A 24,385-nucleotide genomic window follows, 5' to 3' on the forward strand; every position below is an offset into this window, starting at 1 on the left:
TTTATCTTGCTAATACCTTTTAAAACCACCTTTTATTAAAATCTTTGACATTATTCTAATTTTATTGTGCCTTCTTTTTTCTGTGAGACCCTGATGGTTATATTTAGTTCTTATTTATTCTTTATGAATTTCACTAGTAAACCAGGTATACATATGAACAAAGCATTTAAAGACTTGGACATTGTAGACCAATGACATAACAAAATATAGCACTTAATGAATGTTTGTATCATTTATATATCCATGGAATGAATTTAACCAGAAATGTCTAACTACCATACCATCTAAAAGTTTAGATTTCTAACAATAATCAGGACATTAAATTGAAGTAAATACTTTGTTATTCCTATAACATTATTGAATTGCTTACAAAGAACACACAAAAAGCTAGAAACTAGATATGTTTACAATATTTTCAAGAACAAAATTTATCTTTACAGATGTATATATTAGGAGAGAGATTTACCTTTTCACCAATTTCTCCTTTGCTGCCTTCAAAACCTTGTTCTCCCTGTAAAAGAGGAGTGTGGTATGTATAAGAAAATACTACTTACAATACATATAATCTTAAAGTAAAAATAATGTTGCTAACAATGAAAAAATCAATAGTTTAATATAATAATTCCTACTATGTAAGCTCTAAGCCAATATTAAATAACACAGAATTTAAATATTCCTAAATTCTGAAAGAACATTTTTCTAGTAGCTTCTAGGCAATTTAATCTTGATAAGCCTGAATTTTCCCATGTATAAAATAAGTATGCTAGTAGTTAGTACCTGGCTCATTGACTTGTTTTGAGAGTTAAACATATCATTAGCATAGAGCCTACCACAGACTATGTCATTCTTGTTATTATCACTACTTATTATATTATACTAGATCCAGGAGAAACACTTCTCAGAAAGCTGATGTTGCTACATCCTTCCAGTGAGAGTTTCAGGATGGGTGAGTTCTGGCTTCATGAAGTTCTGCTCCTGCTCCCTCCTGCTCCCTCACCAGCACAGTGCTCTCCATTGCCCCTCTCTCCTGCCTTTCAGCCACAAAAAAGACTGGTGGTCACAGAGCTGCTGGCTGTCAACTGCCACATTTATTCTGAAAAATGTAAGTCCCCTTTTCTTCCAGTAAATCCTCTCTGATGCAATGAGCCTACTTCCCCTTTCAATTTGGGTATAGATTTCGAGAGCACTCATGTTCCCTCCATACAGTCAACAGATATTCTCTGATGCCTCCTCCCTGCCAGGCGCTCAACAACATAGTCAGTAAGTGACTATTGGGGATGGGTCACAGGCACCCCTCTACTTCTGGAACTCTTTGACATAAAAGCATTCAGGAGGCATTTCCTGAGAGCACCAAGACAAGAGGTCAAGGGTTTCTTATCTCCCGTTTGTCTATAATGCCTCTACAAGGTGACACCAGGCATAATTTAAATTCATGTAAATTATATGAAAAGGAATGCCAACTTAATACTGTATACTTGGTTTGTTAATGTATAATTTGATACATGTACATACAAATACATGTGATGGGTACATGTATACACATGTATGATTAAATAATTATTTTTTCTTTACCTACTCTCAAAAAAATTACCAGGGAAGATAATAGGTTAGTTGAAAGACATTTTTTACCACTGAATGTATTGCCTACCTTTTTTCCCTACCATTTTTCCTAAAATATAGACTTTAATTTGATCCGTTAATTCAAGCTGACATTGAAGCTGCTAAATGCCTCCAGTACATCAGCCACAATGTCAGCATGATGCAGCCACCACAAACAGCTGCTGGAAAGTCCAAAACTATTTCCCAGCAGATAAATCTGCACATCCCTTGGCTTGCAATTCGACTCACAGATGCAGCACATGCTGTATCAATGGGTTTTGTCTAGAACTACTGTGAAGAAATTCAGAAGCTTACCATTTCATCACTGCCAGTTCAATCTTATTATCTTTATTGGGCCAAGTAAAGGAAGCATTTTTTTAAAGCTGTTAACTATAAACAAATGCATATCTTTTAAAATGATATTTTTAGCCACAGAGAAAAACCCAGTGTCTAGTAATTTCTGATACCTTATTGCTAAAATGTGTAAAAACTTCTCCAGAACATATAAATGATATGCTTGGCTTTGCTGGGCATCTAATATTGCATCAATAATGCTGTCCCCTGTGGTAGGATTATCTGGGTTGTATCATGACAGCTGGCCCCACCTGAAGTGACGCCCATCCTTCCAGGAAATTGAAATATACCAATCTACGTGCTAGTGTAGCTATGCTGGTCAAATACAATCATTCTCTTTCCCAGAAAGTCTTTGGACAGTAAAAGGGTACAAAAAATGTTTACTTTTTTAAAGAGAAAGATGCTGGGCATTGAAATAAAAAGCCTATCCAGCAAAAACCTTCTCATTTATCATGCATTTGTCATACTGAAAGACATGTTTTAGAAAAGATTGTAATGACTTTGTAATATTTAATATTTTATCACTGTAACCATCATGTTGAGATAAACCTGGGATATACAAAAAGAAGGATAAATAAGAAGTAACCAAATCCAAAGGCATTAAAAATTATTCCACTGTACATTGTAAGCTTTAATAACAGTGAAAATGTTCCCAGAGAAACTATCTGCACTTTCAGTATTTCCAGTACTCAGAATGCACTATTGTTCACGTTCTCAGATTGCCCTCTCTCCTAGCGTGGTCTCTCTGGGAAGAGACCATAGGTCCTCATTAACTTCTTGAGTTTTTGATGAAATCTGGTTTTATAAAATACATTTTCTGAATCTCTATTATAGTATGAACAAATTCAATCGTCAAGTTGCAAAAACTCCCTAGTTCACATAAAACATTAAACAAAACCTCTACCTTTTGACCAGGAAAGCCTGGAGCACCAGGTAAACCATTTTCACCCTAAAAAAAAGTAAACAGAATAAATTTTGTTAGCCACAAAAACAAAGACTTTTTTTGTTTGTTTGTGTGTGTAGTCTTCAATAACCAACACTAATGTTGTGGGGAAGAGTAGCCTAATATTGAATATCTGTCATGTTTACAGACTTTCCATCTGTCCATTAGATCGCAACTCCAGGACTACCATCTCAACTTTAAAGTAGGGAAAGGGAGGGAGTCTTTTATAGGTTAATAGTATGCTTAAGATCATCCAACTTGTAGCAGTACCTGAGACTTGAAATGATGTCTCACTGGCCACAGCTTGCTTTTCCATATGCTGTTTAGCATCCTTATTTTATGTTCTTTCTTTCAAACCTCTGAGCATAACATTAAAGTCTGACACAGTGCTTTTTATGGTACAGGTGATGTTCCCCTAACAAACCTATCAGGTCAATATTATTACCATGACTGCCTTTTAGATGATGACACAGTAGGTGGTGGAACTGGAATTCTAATACACACAGTTTAGCTCTGTGTGCCTCGCTGCCTTCTTTAACTGTCTCTGGGAGAAGATTTAATTCTGACTTGTGTCTTTTAAATTTTTTTTTTTTTTTAGTTGTCGATGGACACAATACCTTTATTTTTATGTGGTGCTGAGGATGAACCCAGTACCTCACATGTGATAGGCAAGCACTTTACCACTGAGCCACAACCCCAGCCCAAGTATCTTCTTACCTAGAGTCTGAAATATGTATGTATATATGTATGTATACACACACACATACATATATTCTTATCATGTTTACTTTCTTATCTATTTCTGCTGATTGCCTTTAGATTGATTTTGTAGTCATATATAATGCCATTTTACATGAAATAATCACTTGGAAGAATTTTTAGTTCTTTCCATTCTTCTGGTTCCTGTCTTGGGGATAAAGGTTTTCCGCAGATGGCTATCAGTATCTATTGCTGGAATTCATGGGTCTTCTTTGACAAGTTGTCTGTCTAGTCGGTGAACAGCACATCGGCTAGAATGAGATACCCCTAGGAGGATGTGCATGTTCTCAGTGGAGTCTTAGGAATTTAGCTGGTTAAGGGAATTTACTTTGGCTTCTGAGTTTCCAGGCTTAGGCAGTTTTCAATATTAACTATTGACGTTTTCTATTTCCATCAAATATTTATAATTAATTTTAAAACGAATTTGTTTTAATCATTATTTACAATACAGTTAAATACCATTTCTAAAAATATTTCAACAAAATTCAAAGATGTGAAAAAAAGTCACATCTTCAAATTTTAAAACAACAATCTAAAGAGATCTGTAGTTTCTGATTAATACATTTTTAGCAAGTTTTGGTGATTTTTATTAGAGGTATACACCTATACACATGCACACATGTGAAAGACTAAGATTTTTCTTAGATTAGATTAAATTATCAATGTATTCAACAGTATAATTGCTATCATCACAGAAAGGCCAAAACTTTATGCTAATGTAATTAATTGTTGAAGCAACAATAAAATAGTGATCTATATAATAAATATTTCTATCATTTAAAATTATTATATTTTTAGATGTTAGACATAACTCAAGTCTATCAGAAACTTCCAAATCCATGTGATAAAGTGATAGCAAAAGCACACTAAGTATTTGACGCCAGAGAACATTCTATGGAAATGGAGCTTCTATTACTCATCACAGAAGTATGTCCACTTGTCCATAAGCAGTGGATTATTTTCATAAGTTGAGCCAACATAATGGTTTATATCATATTACAAGTTACACATGATAACAAGATATGGCATATAATCCAATAAGAACACATTTATATTGCCAGAAATACTGTTTTGAGAGATAGAAATAGTGACAGTATCTCCTCTTTTCCTTTGCTTCAGCCCACTCTTATGCACCATATGCTCTGGGAACTGGCTCCCAAAGTGCCCTCTCAGCCCTGTATCAGGTTAGGGTTACACCCAGACACATGGTTAATTAGTCACCAAAAGTCTCTAAAGCTGTGATATTGATAATGTGTCTTTAGTTGACACAGGTTTTGTGATTTTTTAATTAACATATTTTCTTTTCTTATGATCAGTGTTAATTAGTCTCTCCTCTTTCTGGACTGGAAATTTGTTTTGTAAACATAATTCTAGCTTCCAAGATAATCCAATTCACAATACTATGCCATAAGAAATGAGCTGGCCTTGAGTGACATCAACATGTAGAAGTTTATGAAATATTGTTGGCACTTTCGAAGCTTAAGTTTGGAACTTTGGTATTTCCTTTCCCTATTTTTCTTGAAGTTACCATAGATGACCTACTTAGACACTTATAATCATTTTTTAAAAATTGTCATTATTCTAGCCCGAGGGATAAATGAGCATATTTGTTTTTGTTTTTAATCTCAAAAAAGGAAAGATTTATTAAGTAGCATTAAGAACTAAAGAAGGAAATCGTCCTAATTACTAAATTTTTCTTTAACAGATTAATGGACAATTATGTTCCCATCAGAACTTTATCTAAAACCTAACTTATGTCAGAAGAATGAGTCTCTATGTGCATGCTGAGGCACAGGCTCAAAGCCCTGAGGGTGCTCTAGGCAGCTTGGGTTCATATTTATTTGCACCTATAAAATAAATATCTGACTAACATTACTGGAAGGGTACATATTATTTGCCTTTTTTGAAATCCTGCTGTGTTTTCCAGTCTCAGTCTAGAAAAGAAATAAGATGCTTCTCCTTTCACTTCCAATCAATATTTTAGTTCATTAATCAAAGGAAATTATAATCAATGGTTTCCAAAGCAACCCTAATTTTCAAAACATGTTTCTGAAGCATGTACTTTCTGTTACAGGTTTTTCTATGAAAGGATGCATGTCCTTTTGCAGTTACAATCTCAAACTACAGAAGGACAAATGAATATATATGTGTAATAAAAAGTTACAATCTTAAACTACAGAAGGACAAATGAATATATATGTGTAATAAAAAGCATGGCAAAACTCTACCAATGCCTCTCTGAAACTTTGCAGAACAAACAAAAAGAACCCTTAGCAGAAGTAAAAATAATCTTTTTGGAAACTTTTGGAAAAAATTCAGGTGAGATTTGGGGCTAGCTGATCAAACCAATTTCATGTAACTTCCTTTTTATCACTGTACCTTTCCTAGAAGTCATCATAGCTAGACCTAAATCATAAATTGTTAGTTTTCCTGATTCTTTGCATATTGGGTCAATGTCTTTCTTATTATGTAGGATATATATGTTGTCTGAAAGACATCTGATTATAAATCATATTCACTAGGTCTACCATTACGAAACCCAGAACCAATAAGACCAAGCAAATGTTAATCTTTTCTTCCTGCTCTTCCTCCCTGCTCTATTCTTAGTTGCTCTCATTATATCAAAGAAGACATTTGGTATTTGTTTTTTAGGGATTGGCTAGCTTCACTAAGCATAATCTGCTCTAGTGCCATCCATTTCCCTGCAAATTCCATGATTTTGTCATTTTTTAGTGCTGCGTAATACTCCATGGTGTATAGATGCCACATTTTTTTAATCCTTTCATCCATTGAAGGGCATCTGGGTTGGTTCCACAGTCTAGCTATTGTGAATTGTGCTGCTGTGAACATCGATGTGGCAGTATCCCTGTAGTACGCTCTTTTAAGGTTTTCAGGGAATAGTCCGAGAAGGGCAATAGCTGGGTCAAATGGTGGTTCCATTCCCAGCTTTCCCAGGAATCTCCATACTGCTTTCCAAATTGGCCGAACCAATTTGCAGTCCCACCAGCAATGTGCAAGAGTACCCTTTTCCCCACATCCTCTCCAGCACTTGTTGTTGTTTGACTTCCTAATGGCTGCCAATCTTACTGGAGTGAGATGGTATCTTAGGGTGGTTTTGATTTGCATTTCTCTGACTACTAGAGATGGTGAGCCTTATTTCATGTACTTGTTGATTGATTGTAAACAGAGACATGAGGTGGGAGGGAAAGGGAGAGAAAAGGGGAACTGCATGGAAATGGAGGGAGACCCTCATTGTTATACTAAATTACATATAAGAGGTTGTGAGGGGAATGGGAAAATAAACAAGATGAGAAATGAATTACAGTAAATGGGATAGAGGAGAAGATGGGAGGGGAGGGGAGGGGGGATAGTAGAGGATAGGAAAGGTAGCAGAATACAACAGTTACTAGTATGGCAGTATGTAAAAATGTGGATGTGTAACCGATATGATTCTGCAATCTGTATTTGGGGTAAAAATGGGAGTTCATAACTCACTTGAAGCTAATGTATGCTAATGTATGAAATATGATATGTCAAGAGCTTTGTAAGGTTTTGAACAACCAATAAAAAAAAAATAAGACCAAGCAAAGAAAGGTAGAATAAGCAGGTAAACAAAACATTTGCAAATACCTACAATTAGGCTGAGAAGGCAGAAAAGTTATATAGTATGTTGTAGTGATTATTTCTTCAAAAAGTTAGGTATTCAACCTTTGATTTAAAGGTCTGGTATCTTCTTATAACTTTTTTTTAATTAAAATATAAAATTCCATCTATCATTCCACCTAGAGCACATTTTATACAAACATAACCTTCTATGTGACTTGAATGTACACTTTGAAATACATCAATATTTCCAGATTAATGAATTTTCATTAAAAGAAAATTAAATGTTGAAATAGCTGGAAGAAATTATCTGAAGTGGAATTTCAGAATTCTAGCATGAAAATCAATAAAACAGGCAGCAAAAAGTAAATCTGATTTTGCCTCTGTGTGTCACTAATGACATGTATACCTTCCTGACTATAGTCCTGATTTATTCAGACATAATTTTCAGATATTAAATTTTTATAAGGTTCCTAAATTGGTGGAGTTCTAATAAACAATTCAGATATCTTATTCAATGAATTCTTTTATTTCAGGAGGAGAATTTTTTTCTTCTTTATTTTCTTCATTCCAAGAAATAAACTATTAAATCAAATATCTATGTCTATATCTATAGCATAGAATCTAAAACTTCAAATGTTTTAAACTAGATCCTTAATGTAGCTAACACATAAGATTCATTATTACATTGATACTAAAAATAAGACCAATTTGAAACATTTTCACCACAAAATTGATGACACCATCTTATAAAGTATTCTTAAGAGTCATTTTGTGAAGAGAAAGCCAGCTACCACATGTAAAGTATGATTGATACATGTCTTTTTCACGATAGTATAAGTATGGTTAATGAGTAGCAACTGAGCTCAATATCTATTCTGTTAAAAATCTATTATTATGAGGGTATATATGTGTACGAAAGTATATGCAGGTACATATTCCTGTAAAATAAGCACAATGGATAGTCTTAAATATAAGGAAAAGTATAAATTCATATATTTATATTTATATTGCCACCAAGGATCTAATTAGGTACTCTTAAAATCTTCTATAAAAGTCAGGCACATTGGCTATTATATTGCACTGCAGAGAGCATAGGAAAAAAAAATCCATGTATGGTTACTGAATCAATGCTTTCTGAACCTACATTAACCTTCCTCAAATTTCTATTAGTCTTAATTCTGCTGTCTATAATTCCACAGCAAAAAAAAAATCTTATAGGTCTTATACATGACATCCTTTTGTATCACTCTCAAATCTTCAATTCAGTAAAACATTAATATTTTAAATTATAGTTTGAAATTTCTTAATATTATGATCCCTATTCTTTGAGCAGACACTGGTCCGTCAATATGCCTTAAAATGTGATACTCAAAACCCAGCACAGGACTCCAGAAATGGCCTTACATAAGAAAGAACAGCCTCACAGTCCCTCTCTCATACACAGCCTTATTCTGGATACTATATAATATCAATCAACTTTCTTTTTTAAAATATATTTTGGGTTGTAGATGGACACAGTACCTTTATTTTATTTATTTATATTTATGTGGTGCTGAGGATAGAACCCAGGGCCTTACACATGTTAGGCAAGGCCTCTAGAACTGAGATATAGCCCCAGCTCTCAACTTGCTTTTTTAGACAAAATTGTTACATACACTGAACTTGTAGTCAACTAAACCATTAAGTTTTCCATTCAAAAGAATTTTTTATCTCATGATCCTTTTGCAATTTAGCTAAAATAAAATTACATGGAATAGTCAAACTAAATAATATTGAAATTATTTGTACCAATGTTGTAGGACCTATTACAAAATAAGTAATAGGTAATAACTGCTCCTATGCAGTTGTGATGAGTTTGTTAAGGTGGATCTGCCAGAAACAAGAACTTTGGGTTTCTTGTTTTTTTTTTGTTTTGTTTTGTTTTTTTTTAAAAGAAAGAGTGAGAGAGAGAGGAGAGAGAGGGAGAGAGAATTTTAATATTTATTTTTTTTTTTAGTATTTGGCGGACACAACATCTTTGTCTGTATGTGGTGCTGAGGATCGAACCCGGGTCGCACGCATGCCAGGCGAGCGCGCTACCGCTTGAGTCATATCCCCAGCCCCGGGTTTCTTGTTTTGTTATGAGACTAGCTGTTGTGGTAAATTTAAAACTTCAAAAATATTAGGGAAATGTAAGATATTTAATGTGAATCACCACCTACAGAAATACATGAAGTATAGTAATTGATATCTGAATCAAGTATCCTAATAAGTGGAAAATGATTTAAGATATAAAGAGGAAAGTGTCATCAGTCAGCTCCTAATTGAGGACAGTGATCTACCAGTCACTACAAACTATTTCCTGTCCAAAGTATTCCTCATGATGAGTAATTTATAGTTTGACTCTATATCAGTTACTTCAACTGGAGCTTAAATGCACTAAAGTCTTTGGTTACTTATCTTTAGCCCTATGGTAAATTGTTATGAAGACTTAGAGAAATACCATGCCTTAGCAATATTTTAAGAAAGTCAGAAGATTTTTTAGTTGAGTTTGGGAAAAAAGAAAGCAAGATAATGAAGATTTATGTTTGAGAGCAAAGGGAAAACTCGGTTTCTCCAAGAGAAAATGGGAATCAAATTCTGGCAATACACACACTTCTATTATATTTCATTCTGGGAAGCAATACTTGTAAGCTTTCCTAGGTAGAGAAGAGATTCTCCTTCCTATTTCCCTAAAGTGTGCTTTGCAGAAAGTATGGAAGATTTGTATGGAAGCATCACCACCATCTTTTCCAATTTACCCTCAGCATAGTTTTCTAACATTCATCCCCTATTTTTTATTTCTGGTCCAGGGTTAAGTCTTCTTGAATTCTGAACTCCACTAATATTCACACAGAATCAGTCAGGCAACCTATGCTGGGCCAGATGCTGGGGTTCCAGAGATGAGGGAGATACTAAGTCCTTCTCTGGAGCACACATTTTAGCAGGGGATATAGGCATGAATATAGGGGATTTAGGTGGTATAAATAAAGTGCTGTGAGCAGAATGGAGGAGCTGTTGATTCTGAAGGACAGGAAGGCTTCCTGAAAAAGATGCATGAGCTTTGTATTTAGTAATCTGTGAAAAATGCATTGACAATGGTAAGGAAGAAAGGTATCAATTTTCTGTGGTCATCCTTCTGAGTTTTCCACTCTTATATGACAGGTTTGTTCAGTACCCGACACTTCATATGGCTGTCCCGGGGTAGGCTGGCTAACAAATCCTTTAATCAGACACTTTAAGAAAAAACTACTATATAAAGTTGTAGATGTCTTTAAAAGATACCAATTATATCTTTAAATCCACTGTTCAGTATCTCAGCAATCTACATCAAGATTAGTCACGAAGTTATGTAGAGAAACTGTTTGACATTTTTTACATCAATATTTTATTATTTACGTGCTAGATGCTGATAGTGCATTAAACCAAATAGGAACATTAGCAGACTAGGTTCTTGAAATCTGGCTAACTGTTTAGTAAATAAAAGTCAAGTGCTTGGGTGCCAGATACACTGCATGTGTTGAACTTGTCATCCATCTGTTGTGTTCTCTGCCAACTGCTCTACTTGGGATGCGAGTGGAAGGCATTAGAAGGGAATAAGAAACCATTAAGAAATAAAATCAGCTGCAGAGTGAGCAAGTTTCTTTTTCTTTTTCCTGTCCTTCTATTACCTTTGTCCTTCTTATATTTCCACTTATTTTAGTGCGATACTGTATCAACATGTGCCTACCGATAAGACAATTCAAAGATACTCCACGTGCAAGCAGCAATTTTGTACTGAAAATTTAAGTTTCATTCTTGTAGCTTTATAAGTGAACCCAACAAGTAGACTGAGAAAACTTTTTTCTTTATGATCATTTTTTTCTAGTATGGATTATGGTAAAAGGTTCCATCCTATGTCTGGCAACTATACCTTTGTTTATTACAGAATTTCCTAAAATACAGAGGTATGCAGACAATTAAGAGGCATTTTCTGTTACACAAAGCTCACATTTGTTTTAGCAATTGTGACAAATTCATACAAAGGAAATATCCTACTATTAGAATAAAACTGGCTATCTCTTTTCTCCTCATTTAATGGTTTCAATTTCTATAGTGAATTACCACATGCAAATAGGTATTTTAACTTTTTTTTTTAACTTTGGGGAAACTCTAGAATTAAGTTTAATCAGAATGTCCACAGGAAAATTAGGGTAAACTATAAATACAAAGAGGAAGCCAAATAACTTAAACAAAAATTCTTTTCACTAAACGCCTATAATTTTCTGAGTCTCTGAGGCATTAATGCTACATCTGGACCAGGGCTGTCGCAGAATTCATTATAATTCACAACAGCTATTAGCCTAGTCTGTGCTTATATAAACCATAACAGCATCTGCCTTTATTTTCTGAAGTTTCAGCCTCTCACAAAAATGTCTTTTTAGGGAAGAATCAAGATTCAAAGATCACAGTCATTTCACTTTCCAACAGAAAAGAAACACAAAGTGACTGTTAGAGAACAAAAGATTTGCCTCATTCAATTTCATTGCAATACAACAACTAGAAATTTATGGTGGAAAGGCTCATCATACAAGATACCTCATAATGAGGGTAGTTAGTCTGGCTATTTTTGAGTCATGCAATTTGGCAACTCTCTCATCACATTATCAGATGTACTTCTTAAGTGCCATAAAGCACAGAGCTTTTTACTTCTGGAAGCTCAATTTACTTTTTATCAAATGAACTCATAGTACTTTCGTTCTTTTGTTTTTTAATAAAATAAATTACTATGCATGTGTATGTTCATTAAAAGCATATTTTATAGGTTAAGTGTTGAATTGAGGGTAATCTGAAAAGTGACCCTTATTGGGCTGCCCTGGAGGTTGGGCAATGCAATGCAGTTTGAATTTGGAAGACAAAATAAAACTGTTTTATTTTCATAATACTTATTTCCAAAAGTAAAGTTATGCAAAATCCTCTCATTGTGTGAGATAAAAATTGTTTGGTGATTCATAAAATGTGAACATAATCCCTAAAGTTAGGAAGAATCCCCAAGGTTAGTAGAATTTTAGAGGGGTTCATAGACTTAAAGACAAGAGACTAAGCCCTCCCTGGAGCAGAATGTAGAAAGCAAACTGCACAATTCATTCATTAAGCTGGCAGGCAAATGAATTTAATATCTAATGTAGAACAATTTGTGTAAAAAAAAGTTGGATATTTGGGAACAGTCCAAATGAGGTAATATGGTAAAGGTGCAAGAACAATAAATTCATATGGATTCACATCCTAACTCCACTATTTTCAGGTTATGGAACTTAAATTTTAATTCTCTCTAGATCTTAGTTCCTTACTATATTATATAGTGACAATAAATCTTATCTCATAGAAGAATGAAATCAAATAATGTAAAGAAGGTTCTTGGTTGTGTTTGGCACATAATAATGATTGAGCGAGTAGTTGCTATCATTACTATTATACAAGTTTACATATTTCTTAATTCATAGGCTTTTTCACTTCCATTTTTATTTTAAGAGGTAAGAGTTACAGTAGATATGTGATGTTTATTTTAACATTTTCCACTACATAAATTTTGAATAAATAATGTAAATTTTCTCAAACGAATTCTAATTTGGTCAGTAAGCCAGAGTTTGGAATAATCGGATTAAACTGTTTGCCTTTAGAATGATATCTATTCTTTACCAAATTCTTATATATCAGGCATTGAGCTGGAATTCTCATGAAAAATCTCTTTTATCTTTGGGATAAAGCTAAGGGATGTATAATATAATTTCCATTCTATAAAAGGGAGAAAACTAAGACAGACTAAGTGTCATGGTCTAAATTAAAGAATAAGATTTTGAGCTGGAATTCAAATTCAGGCATTATAACTCTGAATGTTTATTGGCATGGAATAATAATTATGACTAGTATTTACTCCATAACTAATCCATGAGGAACTAAAATAATTCAGTAAAAGTTTTCCCACTAAGAAAAAATTTTAGGACAACTTCTAAGTAATTCAGCAGAAAAAAATATTATTTTAACATAAATTAGGCTCTCTTTGTTCAATTTTTACTATTAGATTTTTAGAATTATTAGAAAATTATTCTTTAAAAAAATCCCCACTTCAAAAACTTTATCTGTTACATTTACATAAGTGAAAAAGGAAATGCAATTTTTCATGTGAAATACTCAGATGAAAAAAGCAAGCATAGTTTGAGTGCTATGTTTGGGAGTAAATTGGGAAGGATTTGCTCCCCATGTCCAAATCCTCATCTCATTTTCTCACTTCATGCAGGAGGATAAGGTTGTGCACATGAGTATGGATGTATGCTTGTGTGTATTAAGTCACTCACTTCTCTTGGAAATTGAAGCATTCAATTTTCTCATTTTGATTGACAGTGGCTTCTGTCCATCTAACCTTACCAGAAGTCACCAGCTACCTAACAATACTTGCTACATAGAATATGCATTCTTATATGAATCCATAACAGAAAATTTGCCAAGTCTCTGAGGCAAAATTGTAGCTATGGTCGATAAATATAAAGAGGGATGGTTATTTTTTCTATAAAGTTGACAGTACGGTTGCATAAAGAAGGTTAATAATGTGCAGTGGTAGTCTGTACTGAGTGATAAGTATTATAATTATAAAACAAATATAAGTAAATGCTATAGTTCTTCATCCTTAAAGTCCCCATGTCCACATTTTCCATAAATAGATTTTATAAAAGAGAGTTATTTATTGTACTGGGCGCTAGGGAAAAAAATGCCACTCCATAAACTAATATTCAGGACCTTGCCTTTAAAAAATTTACTGTTATCACCTCACCAAACTTCAAAAGTGTAGGTTTATTTAGAATAATGGGGTGTACATGTAAATCATTTAATTTATTACAGTATCACATTGAATAAGAGTATAAATTGAAACTAATATACAAATTCTACTTTCTATCATTCAGAATATGCTTAACTCCATTAATATAAATCAGTTTTCTAGCCTTATTGCTAAACCTTAAAAAAATAATAAAAAAAATATTTACCTTGAGAATATTGCCCTTGAGATGTGCATTCTATGGTACTTTGCTTATGTTTTTGCTCCATGTAAAAACATTCAAACAATTAATCATTTGGTTTTATTTTTATCAGTAATCTTATTGATTTCTAATGATAAGGGAAAACACCAAAGAATCACAATTGATGAGAGGCAGAATCAGCATTAAACTTAGGGATGTTGTATGGGCAACTGTGGAAGGTGCACATACATCACATTGAGGCAAACTTGAAGAGTGAAAGTTCAGAGGATGTGTACATTTTAAGAACTGATACTTTTTCTTCAGAAATCTACTTTAAAAAATCAAAGAAGGCATTTTACCATAAAATGATGGGACTATTTTACCCTAAACATAAACTTTACAAGTATGACTTTAAATTTTTGAAATTTAAAAAACTTGAAATTTCTTCCTCAGAGTCAAATATTTTGTGATTTATTAACCATACCGTCAGATAAAATAGTGACCTTCTTGTTATTTTCATTTTGCATATATTCATTTGAATAATTTTAAGTAAATAAATAGTAACCTGTGGATTATAGAAGTGATAAAATACCCCTGAGGTGGTATTTTTTCCCACTCATGAGTGTCACATCTCTTCCACAGCTAAAGAAAGTGACAAATTTGAACTAGAGCAGTGATTGAGACCTTGGGGAGAGAACTGGCCCAAAACATGGTGTTTCTATAGATACTGGGGAGACACTAGCCACTAGGTAGGGTCTCTGAAGATGAGTGAAACCAGGAACAAAGAGTCAAGTATAACTTGATACCACATTTAGTGCTAAGAATTCTTTATTATTTATGACAGCCTTCAAGAGTAACTCAAGTAAGTCAAATCAGGAAGAAAATTGCTTGAGGAAGCTTGGACAGTATTGGCCAGTATAATTTTGCCACAGTTTTAGAACACCATAAATGGAGCTTTTTTATTAAATCACTTTATCAAGTTCTCTGGAGACTGTCCTCACACAGACTCTGATGGTCATTAACTGATTTTGCAAGACTCACTCTATCACCATTTTGACCAAATGGGTCACAGGACTGAGACTCCCAGTTCTCAGAATGACTTGGTCCAACTAGATTAGCAGCTGGTATATTTCTTTGTATTCACCAAAATTTTACTTTAAGTGGAGTACAGGATGAATCATCATACAAGCAGACTTCTGGGAAAAGAAACTAGATATTTTCTGGGTATTGTTTGTCTCTGCTACATCATGCCTTGCTCCAGTTCCTTCACATTGCCCAAATGACTTTTCTAAGAATGCGTTTTTTATTCTAAAGAATTTCTTCACTTCCACATTTAACTTTTTAGACAATTTCTCTCTTTCTGTCATATCTCTTGATTGCTACGATTAACTTTTGATAGGATAGAGTCTCTTGGTTGCTTTGTATGGTCCTTGCATTGAATCCAGTCTGTTGATATCACCTTTCTAGGACCTCGTCTATAGCCTATCCGTAGCAGTATACACTTGGTTTTAATAAATAAGGATCCAAGAGATATCACTTTGGAGTACTGGAACGAATGGTATTTTATGCTATTATTAATAAGTTCTGTTTTAATGTATTATAGGGGAATTTTATCCTGCTTTCTCATAATTTATCATGTAAATACCTACTTTGTATCCCACAGTAAAAAAAAAAAAAGAGTCCAACAATCTCTTTCCCACAGTTGAAGTACTCTATATTCTGCATTTGTTTAAAAATCCCAAAGAAAAGATTTCCATATTCAATATAATTTGAAAAGTCCCAGGTATCTGAAATCTAAACAATTAGATTGTTATGATGTATTTTAGGAAGAAAATGGCAGAATAATTGTGTAAGGCAAAATTTGGTTGTGGCATCTCTGTAGATAGTCTTTTCTAGGAAAAAGGTATTTTGAAAATTGGACCCTTAAAGAAGTTTTTGAAGAAATTTTACTTACGATGCCATTAGTGCCAACAAGCTTAAGCAAGAGCACAGTGGCCCATACAAACACTAACATGGGGCAAAGTATGGTTGTTCAGTAAAGTTGGTTATATTTTAGAATCCAACAGTTACCTGCCTATAGTAGTAAAGAATGCAGACTGAATAATTTCAGAAGGAAACAGCAGCATCAATGAAACAATCACATAGCACAGACACACTTAAGAAAGTCTTAAAAAATATCTGTCCAACAGACTCTGAAGCTCCTACCACTTCAGCTTCAGTTATTCCTGTTTCAGATTTAGGAGAATAAAACCACGAGGGTCATGGCCTTCAAGATAATAGGGCACCAGGGACCCACTTGATCATTAGTGCAGCTAGAGAAGGTCTAAAACAAACCAAGTCTACTTTAGTGAAGAAAGTTTTCTTACATCAACATGTGAAAACATTTAGAAAGTTATTAGTATTAGTTATGTACATATAGTGAAAATAAGTAATTATAGTTCAATACATATTTTCAAAGATTGTACGAAAACTGAACTTGGATAATAGGTTGAATTGCAATGATGAAAGCCATTTATGAACTAAATATTACATTACAGCATTTTATGATAGGCTGAACTATATTTCTTGTATTTTAGTTATAATAGCTCACATTGTACTATATTGCAAAACACAGCATACTTAATATTTGTCTGCAGTGAAATATATATTAAGATAGTATATCATACAGTATCTTAAATAGTAAATTTAAGAAGCTTTTGGACTGTTAACAAAATAATGGCTTATGTTCTGAAGCAGGAGTCAGCAAGCTTTTCCTATGAAGGACCATACAGTTCATATTTTGGAATTTGAAGGCTACATAGCCTCTGCTACAATGTTTTCTATAGTAAAAAGCAGTGTTGACCACACAAAAACAAATGAATTTGACTATGTTCTAGTAAAACTTTATTTACAAAATCATACAGTAGGAGGTTTTGGCAATCCTATTATAAAGCAACAGTTTGCAGATCCCTGAACTCTAAAACTTGTTCTATGTATTTTTTCATCCTATCTAATATGGCTTTATAAAATAGCCATACAGTTTAATCAAATAATGAAACAACATACCTTTTCCCCAGGAATTCCAGGAGCACCAAATTCACCTTTACTACCATCTGTACCCTAAAATATATAAATTGTTCATTAGATTTTTTTAAAAAGATGAGTTAATAATTAATGTTAAAGAGAATCTACTGTTTCATAGACAAACTGCTTTTTGCTTGTAGCAAATTTGTACAGTTATTAAATTGTTGACAACTAATAAATTGTTAAAAGTCAATAATAAACATCTAATAAACAGAACTAAATCTAGATATTATCCACACAAATATATGTAATTCAGTTTTGTCATTTCTTTGAAATTCAGCAAAGGTAGGGGTGATTTTATTGCTATTACCTCTACAACAAAATGAGTTTGAGTTAAAAGCTACTTCCTATTTGATCCTTTCAATTCAAATAAGTCATGAGATTCAGACTCTAAGATATCCATAATATCTGTATCAAAGGATGTACCTTCCTGTACATCCTTTAGGAAACCCTAAAGCTGGGTCAATCTGTCAGCGTGGCTGCTCTTCTACCTACACTGCCAAGCGGGACTGGAAAATCTACCCCATGGAGCCTATGGAACACCTATGAATGCCTTACTGGATTTATCAGAAATTCGGTCTAATAAACTTATTCTTGAAGGAGTCAAAAATACAAACTTTATGAATGAGTGTCTTTATCACTAATGCATGGTAGAGATTAAGAAAAATAATTTCGTGAATACATAATGCCATTATTACATAGACATTATTTTTAATTTCAGGTTTAAGACACACAAGTATATTTAATATTTGAAGTCCTATAAATTATATGAGATTATGTCAGATTGGAAAAAATGATTAAAAAAGATATGTGAATTAATATAATATATTTTGTATGGGATTTTAAAAATGAAGAAACATTTCTTATATTAGGCAAAGAAGTTAAAAGCATGATATTAAATTCTACTTCTGTGAGATTATAAAGTATTCCTTTTTTAACAAATTATGAACATATTTTAATTCAATTAATTTTCATTGTGCTATGGTTATGGGATAGGCAATCTCAGAGTAATGAGAGATTGAAAAAAAATAAAGGAAATAGTAGTCATCTTTGGATTAGCACATCAGACTATTATTAAAAATGGAATCTTCTGTAGTGGGAGCAGAGAGTGGTAGAAGTTGAAAGGGATCAACACCAGTTTCTGACCAAGGAGTTAAATAAGTTAACTTATTCCATTTTAAGGTTTTTTTTCCCCTCAAAGTATACCAGAAAAACATTTATTCATAAAGTAAACATATTTTGGGAAATTAACTGGAGATGTGGATGACAATAATGTAAAAATATACTGGAAAATTATTCCCCCAAAAGAGCTCAAATCACAATCCTCCCTTAAATTCAGGAAAATTAAAAATTCTCTGCTACTTTACAAAACTCTGAAAGAATTCCCAGTCTGATAATGTTGAGGGTCTTAAAGAACTAAGTATGTTAGTGGTTGCTAAGTAATTAGGTTGCTAACTATACTTGCTAAAAGAAAAGGGAATTAAAAGATTCAGAAAATTATAATAATTGAGTCTGAATGAAAGAAAAGTGTTAATTATCATTTTGAATAATGTCATGTGGAGTTTAGTCTTGGACAGAGGGCATGATTAGAATAGTTTCATCAGGTGTTCCTGAGAAAACTGATCACAACCAGGTGTTTAAGCACAGTAGTGGAATTTCAAACTGTATTACTTCATGAAAGGAAGGCATCAGCTTTATGAAAAGAACAGAAACAAAAAACAGTAAATCATATTAATGAAGATCATAGTATGGATGAGAAAAGTAGACAAATAATAATAAACATTATGTCTTGCCATAACTTGTGGCTTACTTCAAAATATTTGTGATTCTTCATTAACTAATTGGAAATAAAGGTAAAATTGACCAGATCATTATGTGAAAGGAATTTTGATTTTTTTGTAAGGAAAAAGTAGCAGAACAACATTGAATAATATCATACTAATGATTATTTTATCTAGTTTTTCCTTATAAATCTACTATGTCCTACTTGGCAGAATCTCCTTGGCAATTGGGAAGTAGAACTTGTAGGTTCCACAGTCACTTGACGATTTACACTTTCCTTGAAGGAGAGTGTTCATTCATTCATTCAACATTTTTAGCTCCTACTATATAGCCTGTTTTATGTATGGAACTCAAAATACTCATATTCTAGTGGAGAAACACAAATGCTTGGTGGTAATGTGTCAGGAAGCAATAAAAGTGCTAGAAGAAGTAAGAAAGAGGTGGGATGAATAAATACTTTCTATAAAGAGATATCGGCAAAGGTCTCTTTATTTTAAAGGGATTTCTGAGCCTGGGCATAATTGACATGAAGGAGAGAACCAAGTGGATATCCAGAAGAAAATTCCAGGTATATGAGACCTGGTGTAAAGAACTTGGAGCAGGAATGAACAACAGGAGAGGGTGGCAGGCAGTGTAGAGTGGGAATGGAATAGGGAAAGCTCTACCAATATGTGAAGCCTCATAGCCCATGGAGAGAGGCTGGGGTTTGTCTTAAGGGAGACAGGAAATCATTGTTGGGTTTTGGCCCAGGTGGGACAGGATTTACTTACAGAACAGTTATCTAACTCATTCTGTATTTAAAATCTGTTCTTTATAAAGTTACTACATTACAATAAGGATTCTCAAACTTTAACACCTTTAGAAATATTTTGATGAGTAATGCATAATTTAAAAAGAGATCTCAAAGCTGTATTTCAAATTTTTCCATCATTTTTTGATGGGATCATCATAAAATAATGATCCAGATCTCACTGGGTCAAAAGTAAAAGGCATCAAAAGACTAATAGACTATATCTCATGTCTAATGAGAAACAGAAAATTATAATGAGGTCTGGATGACTAACCCACATTATCTCAGTGTGACAATGCAAAAAGATCTCTTCAGGACTGGGTTTGTAGCTTAGAGGTAGAGCACTTGCCTAGCACATGTGGGGCACTGGGTTCAATCCTCAGCACCATGTAAAAATAAATAAATAAAATAAAGGTATTATGTCCATCTGCAATGAAAAAAAGTTTTAAAAATATTTTCAAAACTAGTAAACTCTATTCAGAAAAAATCAGATAACATTTGGGACACAACACACAGAGTTCAATATTCACATCATTGATCTTTTGAGGAAATTAATTATCAAATATTAATATCACTAAGTAGTAAAAGTAGTATGTAATAACTAAAAATTTTGTATAGTAAAACATCTAATGGATTGAAAATTCTCACAAAGGAAGATTTTTGTTTTTCATCAAGTCACTTATAAAATTCAACTCAGCCTAAAAAAGCTATCTCTATTTTTCCTTCAGTATGTGATCAATTATGTTATAGACAAGAAGAGCAAGCAAATTCCTTGAATGTGTAAATGTGGCAGTTTCTATTACTAAGTGCTTTGCATACAGTATGTTATATATTTTTTTTCACAATCAACAACAGACTAGGTATTAAAATTTATTTTCAAAGTCCCTAAGAAATGGACCAGATTCAACCCTAAGTGTTTCAAGCTCCAAGGTGGGGAGTCTTTCCAATATACTCCCATACTTCCCAAAAGTATTCTTTCCTGGGCTTACAGATCAAAAATAACAATTTTTAGAACAATGTTTGGTTCCATTAGGAACACTGCAATTCAGATCATTTCATAAGAATCTCTATTCAACATCCACAATCACAGTGCAACTTAGATTGAGAAGTTAAGCAAGCTTTCTCTGCACTTTTCTAATAATAAAAACTGTGTGCAGGAATCAAACACTGAGGAATGCCTTCTTTATTTATTGAACAGTAAAGCTGGAGGATCACATAGTGCAATAGAAACAGGAACAAACTCACCAACTCCTTAAAATGGAATAAGACATCCATGTTTATTACAAATGCCAGGAAAGTTAAATGCATTCATAGCCATGTTTCTAAAGTCATTTTTACAAGGCCAGGGTCCTACTCGTTGAAGCAAATACTGGTACAAATAAAGGAAATGTATTTACTTTATTTTGTAGATTAATTACCAACTTATTTGATCTCAGCTATTTTTACCCCACCACTAAAAATATCTTGCCATTATAAATTGTGTGTATCCTGAAATTTTAAACAAATTTTAATACTTTAAAAAATAAAATAGATAGGATATCATATAATGCATTATAACTATAATATACATTTTGCATAAGGCATTTCATAGATTTGACATACAAAATTTTTCTAATATTTATCATCTTTACTGGTTTCTTCCCACCCCTTTTCTACTGTTGTTTATTTATATATAATACAGGAATGTTCCCTAAACAAGTCACCACAAGATTATAAACTCAGGACAGGCCCTGTGCTTTTTGGGTTCTGATGAAGCCCTAGCATCTAATCTAGCACACTTTCTATTATAATATTAGGTCCTCAATATACAGTTGTGGTTGGCTAACAAAGAATAATAGATATTTAGATTGTTAGAGTAGAAGATATTTTACTTAAAGAGAATATGTTTTTAGAAAGTATAAACTCTAACAGTTTAATAACTAATACACATGGAGTTTCTCTGTGTTAGTAATCTTAAATAATTGATAAATCATAGAAGTAGAAAGCCAAATTAAGGAGTATGTATGTGTATCACATCACAGTCACCAGCAATTAAGCCATATATGCCTTTTCAAAACATTTGTGTCACCTTATGATGTAGTTATATATCCTCCTTACAGAAGAGGAAAGTGAAGGATCTGCAGATGGGGGATTTGGGCAAGTTTATACTGCTAGCCAAGAGGTCAAGATTAATCCAGAGATCTTTCTACTCTGAATTTTCTTAATCATGTTACCTATGCTTGGTTCTACCAGCTGTTAAGATGAGGGTAATAATATCACTGACTTTCCATATGAGGTTATAAGGAGAGAATAAGATATTACAAAGCAACAAGCATCCTGCTCACAGAATGCATAATACTGAAGTGCTTCTAGAAGATAGAGCAGCCTTCAAAATGGATACTGGCTAAGAGAAGGACACTGGAATCAATAGGTCTGGGTTTAGATCCCAAATTGGCCTCAAGCTATCTGGTCTTGGGCAATAATTTAACCTCCCTAAACCTCAGGTTTTCCATCTGAAAAATGGTAATGCTAATTTGTAACACAAAGAACATTATGAGGATAAGGTAACATATCTAAAAAGTATTCTTCTCAGTGCCAGGCACATGCTAAACACTAAATAAATACTACTGCTCTAATGATTTGTAAGTTTCTTTGAAGGTAACTACTTGTTTAATGATTTTGATTTTTCATATAATGCTACTGAAAGCAAAGGAACCCCCAAGAAACTCTGATATAAATCATCATAAATGCCTTGTTCCACCTCAAGAATCTCTTCTCCATCTCCTGCTAAGGTGCCACAGATTCCCATGCAAGGTACATGGGAATTCCTGTGAATGTCACCTGACTGCAGCTTTGTTGAAGTTTTGAAGAATCAGTCACCTTCCAGATATTAGCTTCTGCCTTTTAAAAAAGAAGTCCAGCTTGATTATGTAAATAAACTGGAATCATGGACTTGGAATTCAAGGCATGAAAAGAACTGAAATCCAATTCATCTTGGAAAAATTATCAAAACAGAATTCCTAACCTTAGTACAAATTAACTTACCTGATTGGTTAACAAAAGACATTATTCAAAAAAGTGGAAAACATTACAGTTAAATCTGAGGTGGGTATAAGGGAAAGGCAAATCTCTAAGCATTAGGATACTGCCTACGATTACATACTTAGACACTCAGTTCAGTCACCATCTCCTCCATTAAATTCTTCCCAGTCTCTTCTGAAGGTTCCTGCCACTATCATGGTATCTAACTCACAATGTCCCTTTATTTCCTTCTAGATGTAAAATCCTGGTGAACAGGGAATGTATCCTGTTCTATATGTCTCCTACAGCATCCAACAACAAACCTCACAGATGGAGGGTATTTAACAAAAGTTGGCTACTGAAAAATCTTTAGTAGACACATGTCAGTATTCAAGAGAAACAAGAATTCATCAAGTATTTGGAGAAGACAATGCTAAAGGAATCTAGAAACAACTAAACAATATGCCTGCTTCATGGTTTTGTTTAGCATTTATAGATACAAAGACTTAGTTCTAGGTTTTTTCAAACTTCCAGTCTGCTTTCCAATGTGATGTCAAATGCAGCCTTGAATACTGTTGTACTTTTTTATTTTAGTAATCAACATCTTAATATAGTCCTTGAGAGCCTTTTACAGAAACATATGGATAATGAGCATAGAAAAATGAGATTGACACATATTTTAAGTCACTTTTGAACAAACCCCTCTGTCCCGACAGTATTTGAGTATCTTACCGGCTCTCCTTTCTGCCCAGGTGAACCTGGAGTCCCTGGTAATCCTGCTTCTCCCTGAGAAAAAATGAATTTCTGTGTTAGCAAACATTCTGTCATGTTGATCTCAAGCCAAATTGTATATGAATATGAAGCTGGCAACTGTAAGCGATGCTCATCCCTTCGCCAGAAGACTTTCTCATGTCCTTCATGAAGTTCATTATTCCTCCGGCTTCCAAACACCATTTAAATCATCTCCTCCAGGAGCTGGAGCATGGGATGCTCCTCCACTGAGCACCTCCATTGTCCTTGTCTTTCTTATGGAGTTTGCCATGCAATGTTGCTCATGACAGGACACGGCCTGCTTTTTAGCCCAGATCCTAAGACTGCCGTTAACATCCACAAAAGAAATTCATGCAGGTCCATGGATTCAGCCTCCCTGACCAAGGGACCATATCAGGGACAGTGAAAGACATTATTATTATTTCCTTGCATATATACTGACAATTAATGGGGATAGCTGGAAATTGGGGGATACCAGACAAATACCGTAAACACACAACAAAGAAATACTATCTAATGTGTTTCTGTATATGTTTATTAAAGAGTAGGAATTCCCAGAACTGTAGTTTACTCCTAGTTCATGCTAAGTACTCAGTACTTTCCTATTCAGGTGGTTTCTCCCTTCGCCCTTTTATCAATAATGATTAACACCCTAAAAGGAAGGTCAGAGGCACTCAGAACTATGCAGGTGAAAATCCAAGAAATTCA

General features: G+C 33.6%; 1 protein-coding gene across 1 annotated transcript in view; it reads right to left on the bottom strand.

Annotated features, from left to right (window-relative positions):
• Positions 1–24,385, bottom strand: part of Col19a1 (collagen type XIX alpha 1 chain) — a 296,753-nt gene that overhangs the window by 219,632 nt on the left and 52,736 nt on the right. Inside the window, exons 8-10 of the mRNA XM_076860052.2 lie at positions 23,639–23,692; positions 2,858–2,902; positions 467–511 (exon numbers count right to left, since the gene is read on the bottom strand). Of these exons, the coding sequence (XP_076716167.2) occupies positions 467–511; positions 2,858–2,902; positions 23,639–23,692 (144 nt within the window). The remainder of the gene's footprint in view (positions 1–466; positions 512–2,857; positions 2,903–23,638; positions 23,693–24,385) is intronic.

The sequence above is a fragment of the Callospermophilus lateralis genome, chromosome 6 (assembly GCF_048772815.1).
Source record: "Callospermophilus lateralis isolate mCalLat2 chromosome 6, mCalLat2.hap1, whole genome shotgun sequence".
NCBI lineage: Eukaryota > Metazoa > Chordata > Mammalia > Rodentia > Sciuridae > Callospermophilus > Callospermophilus lateralis.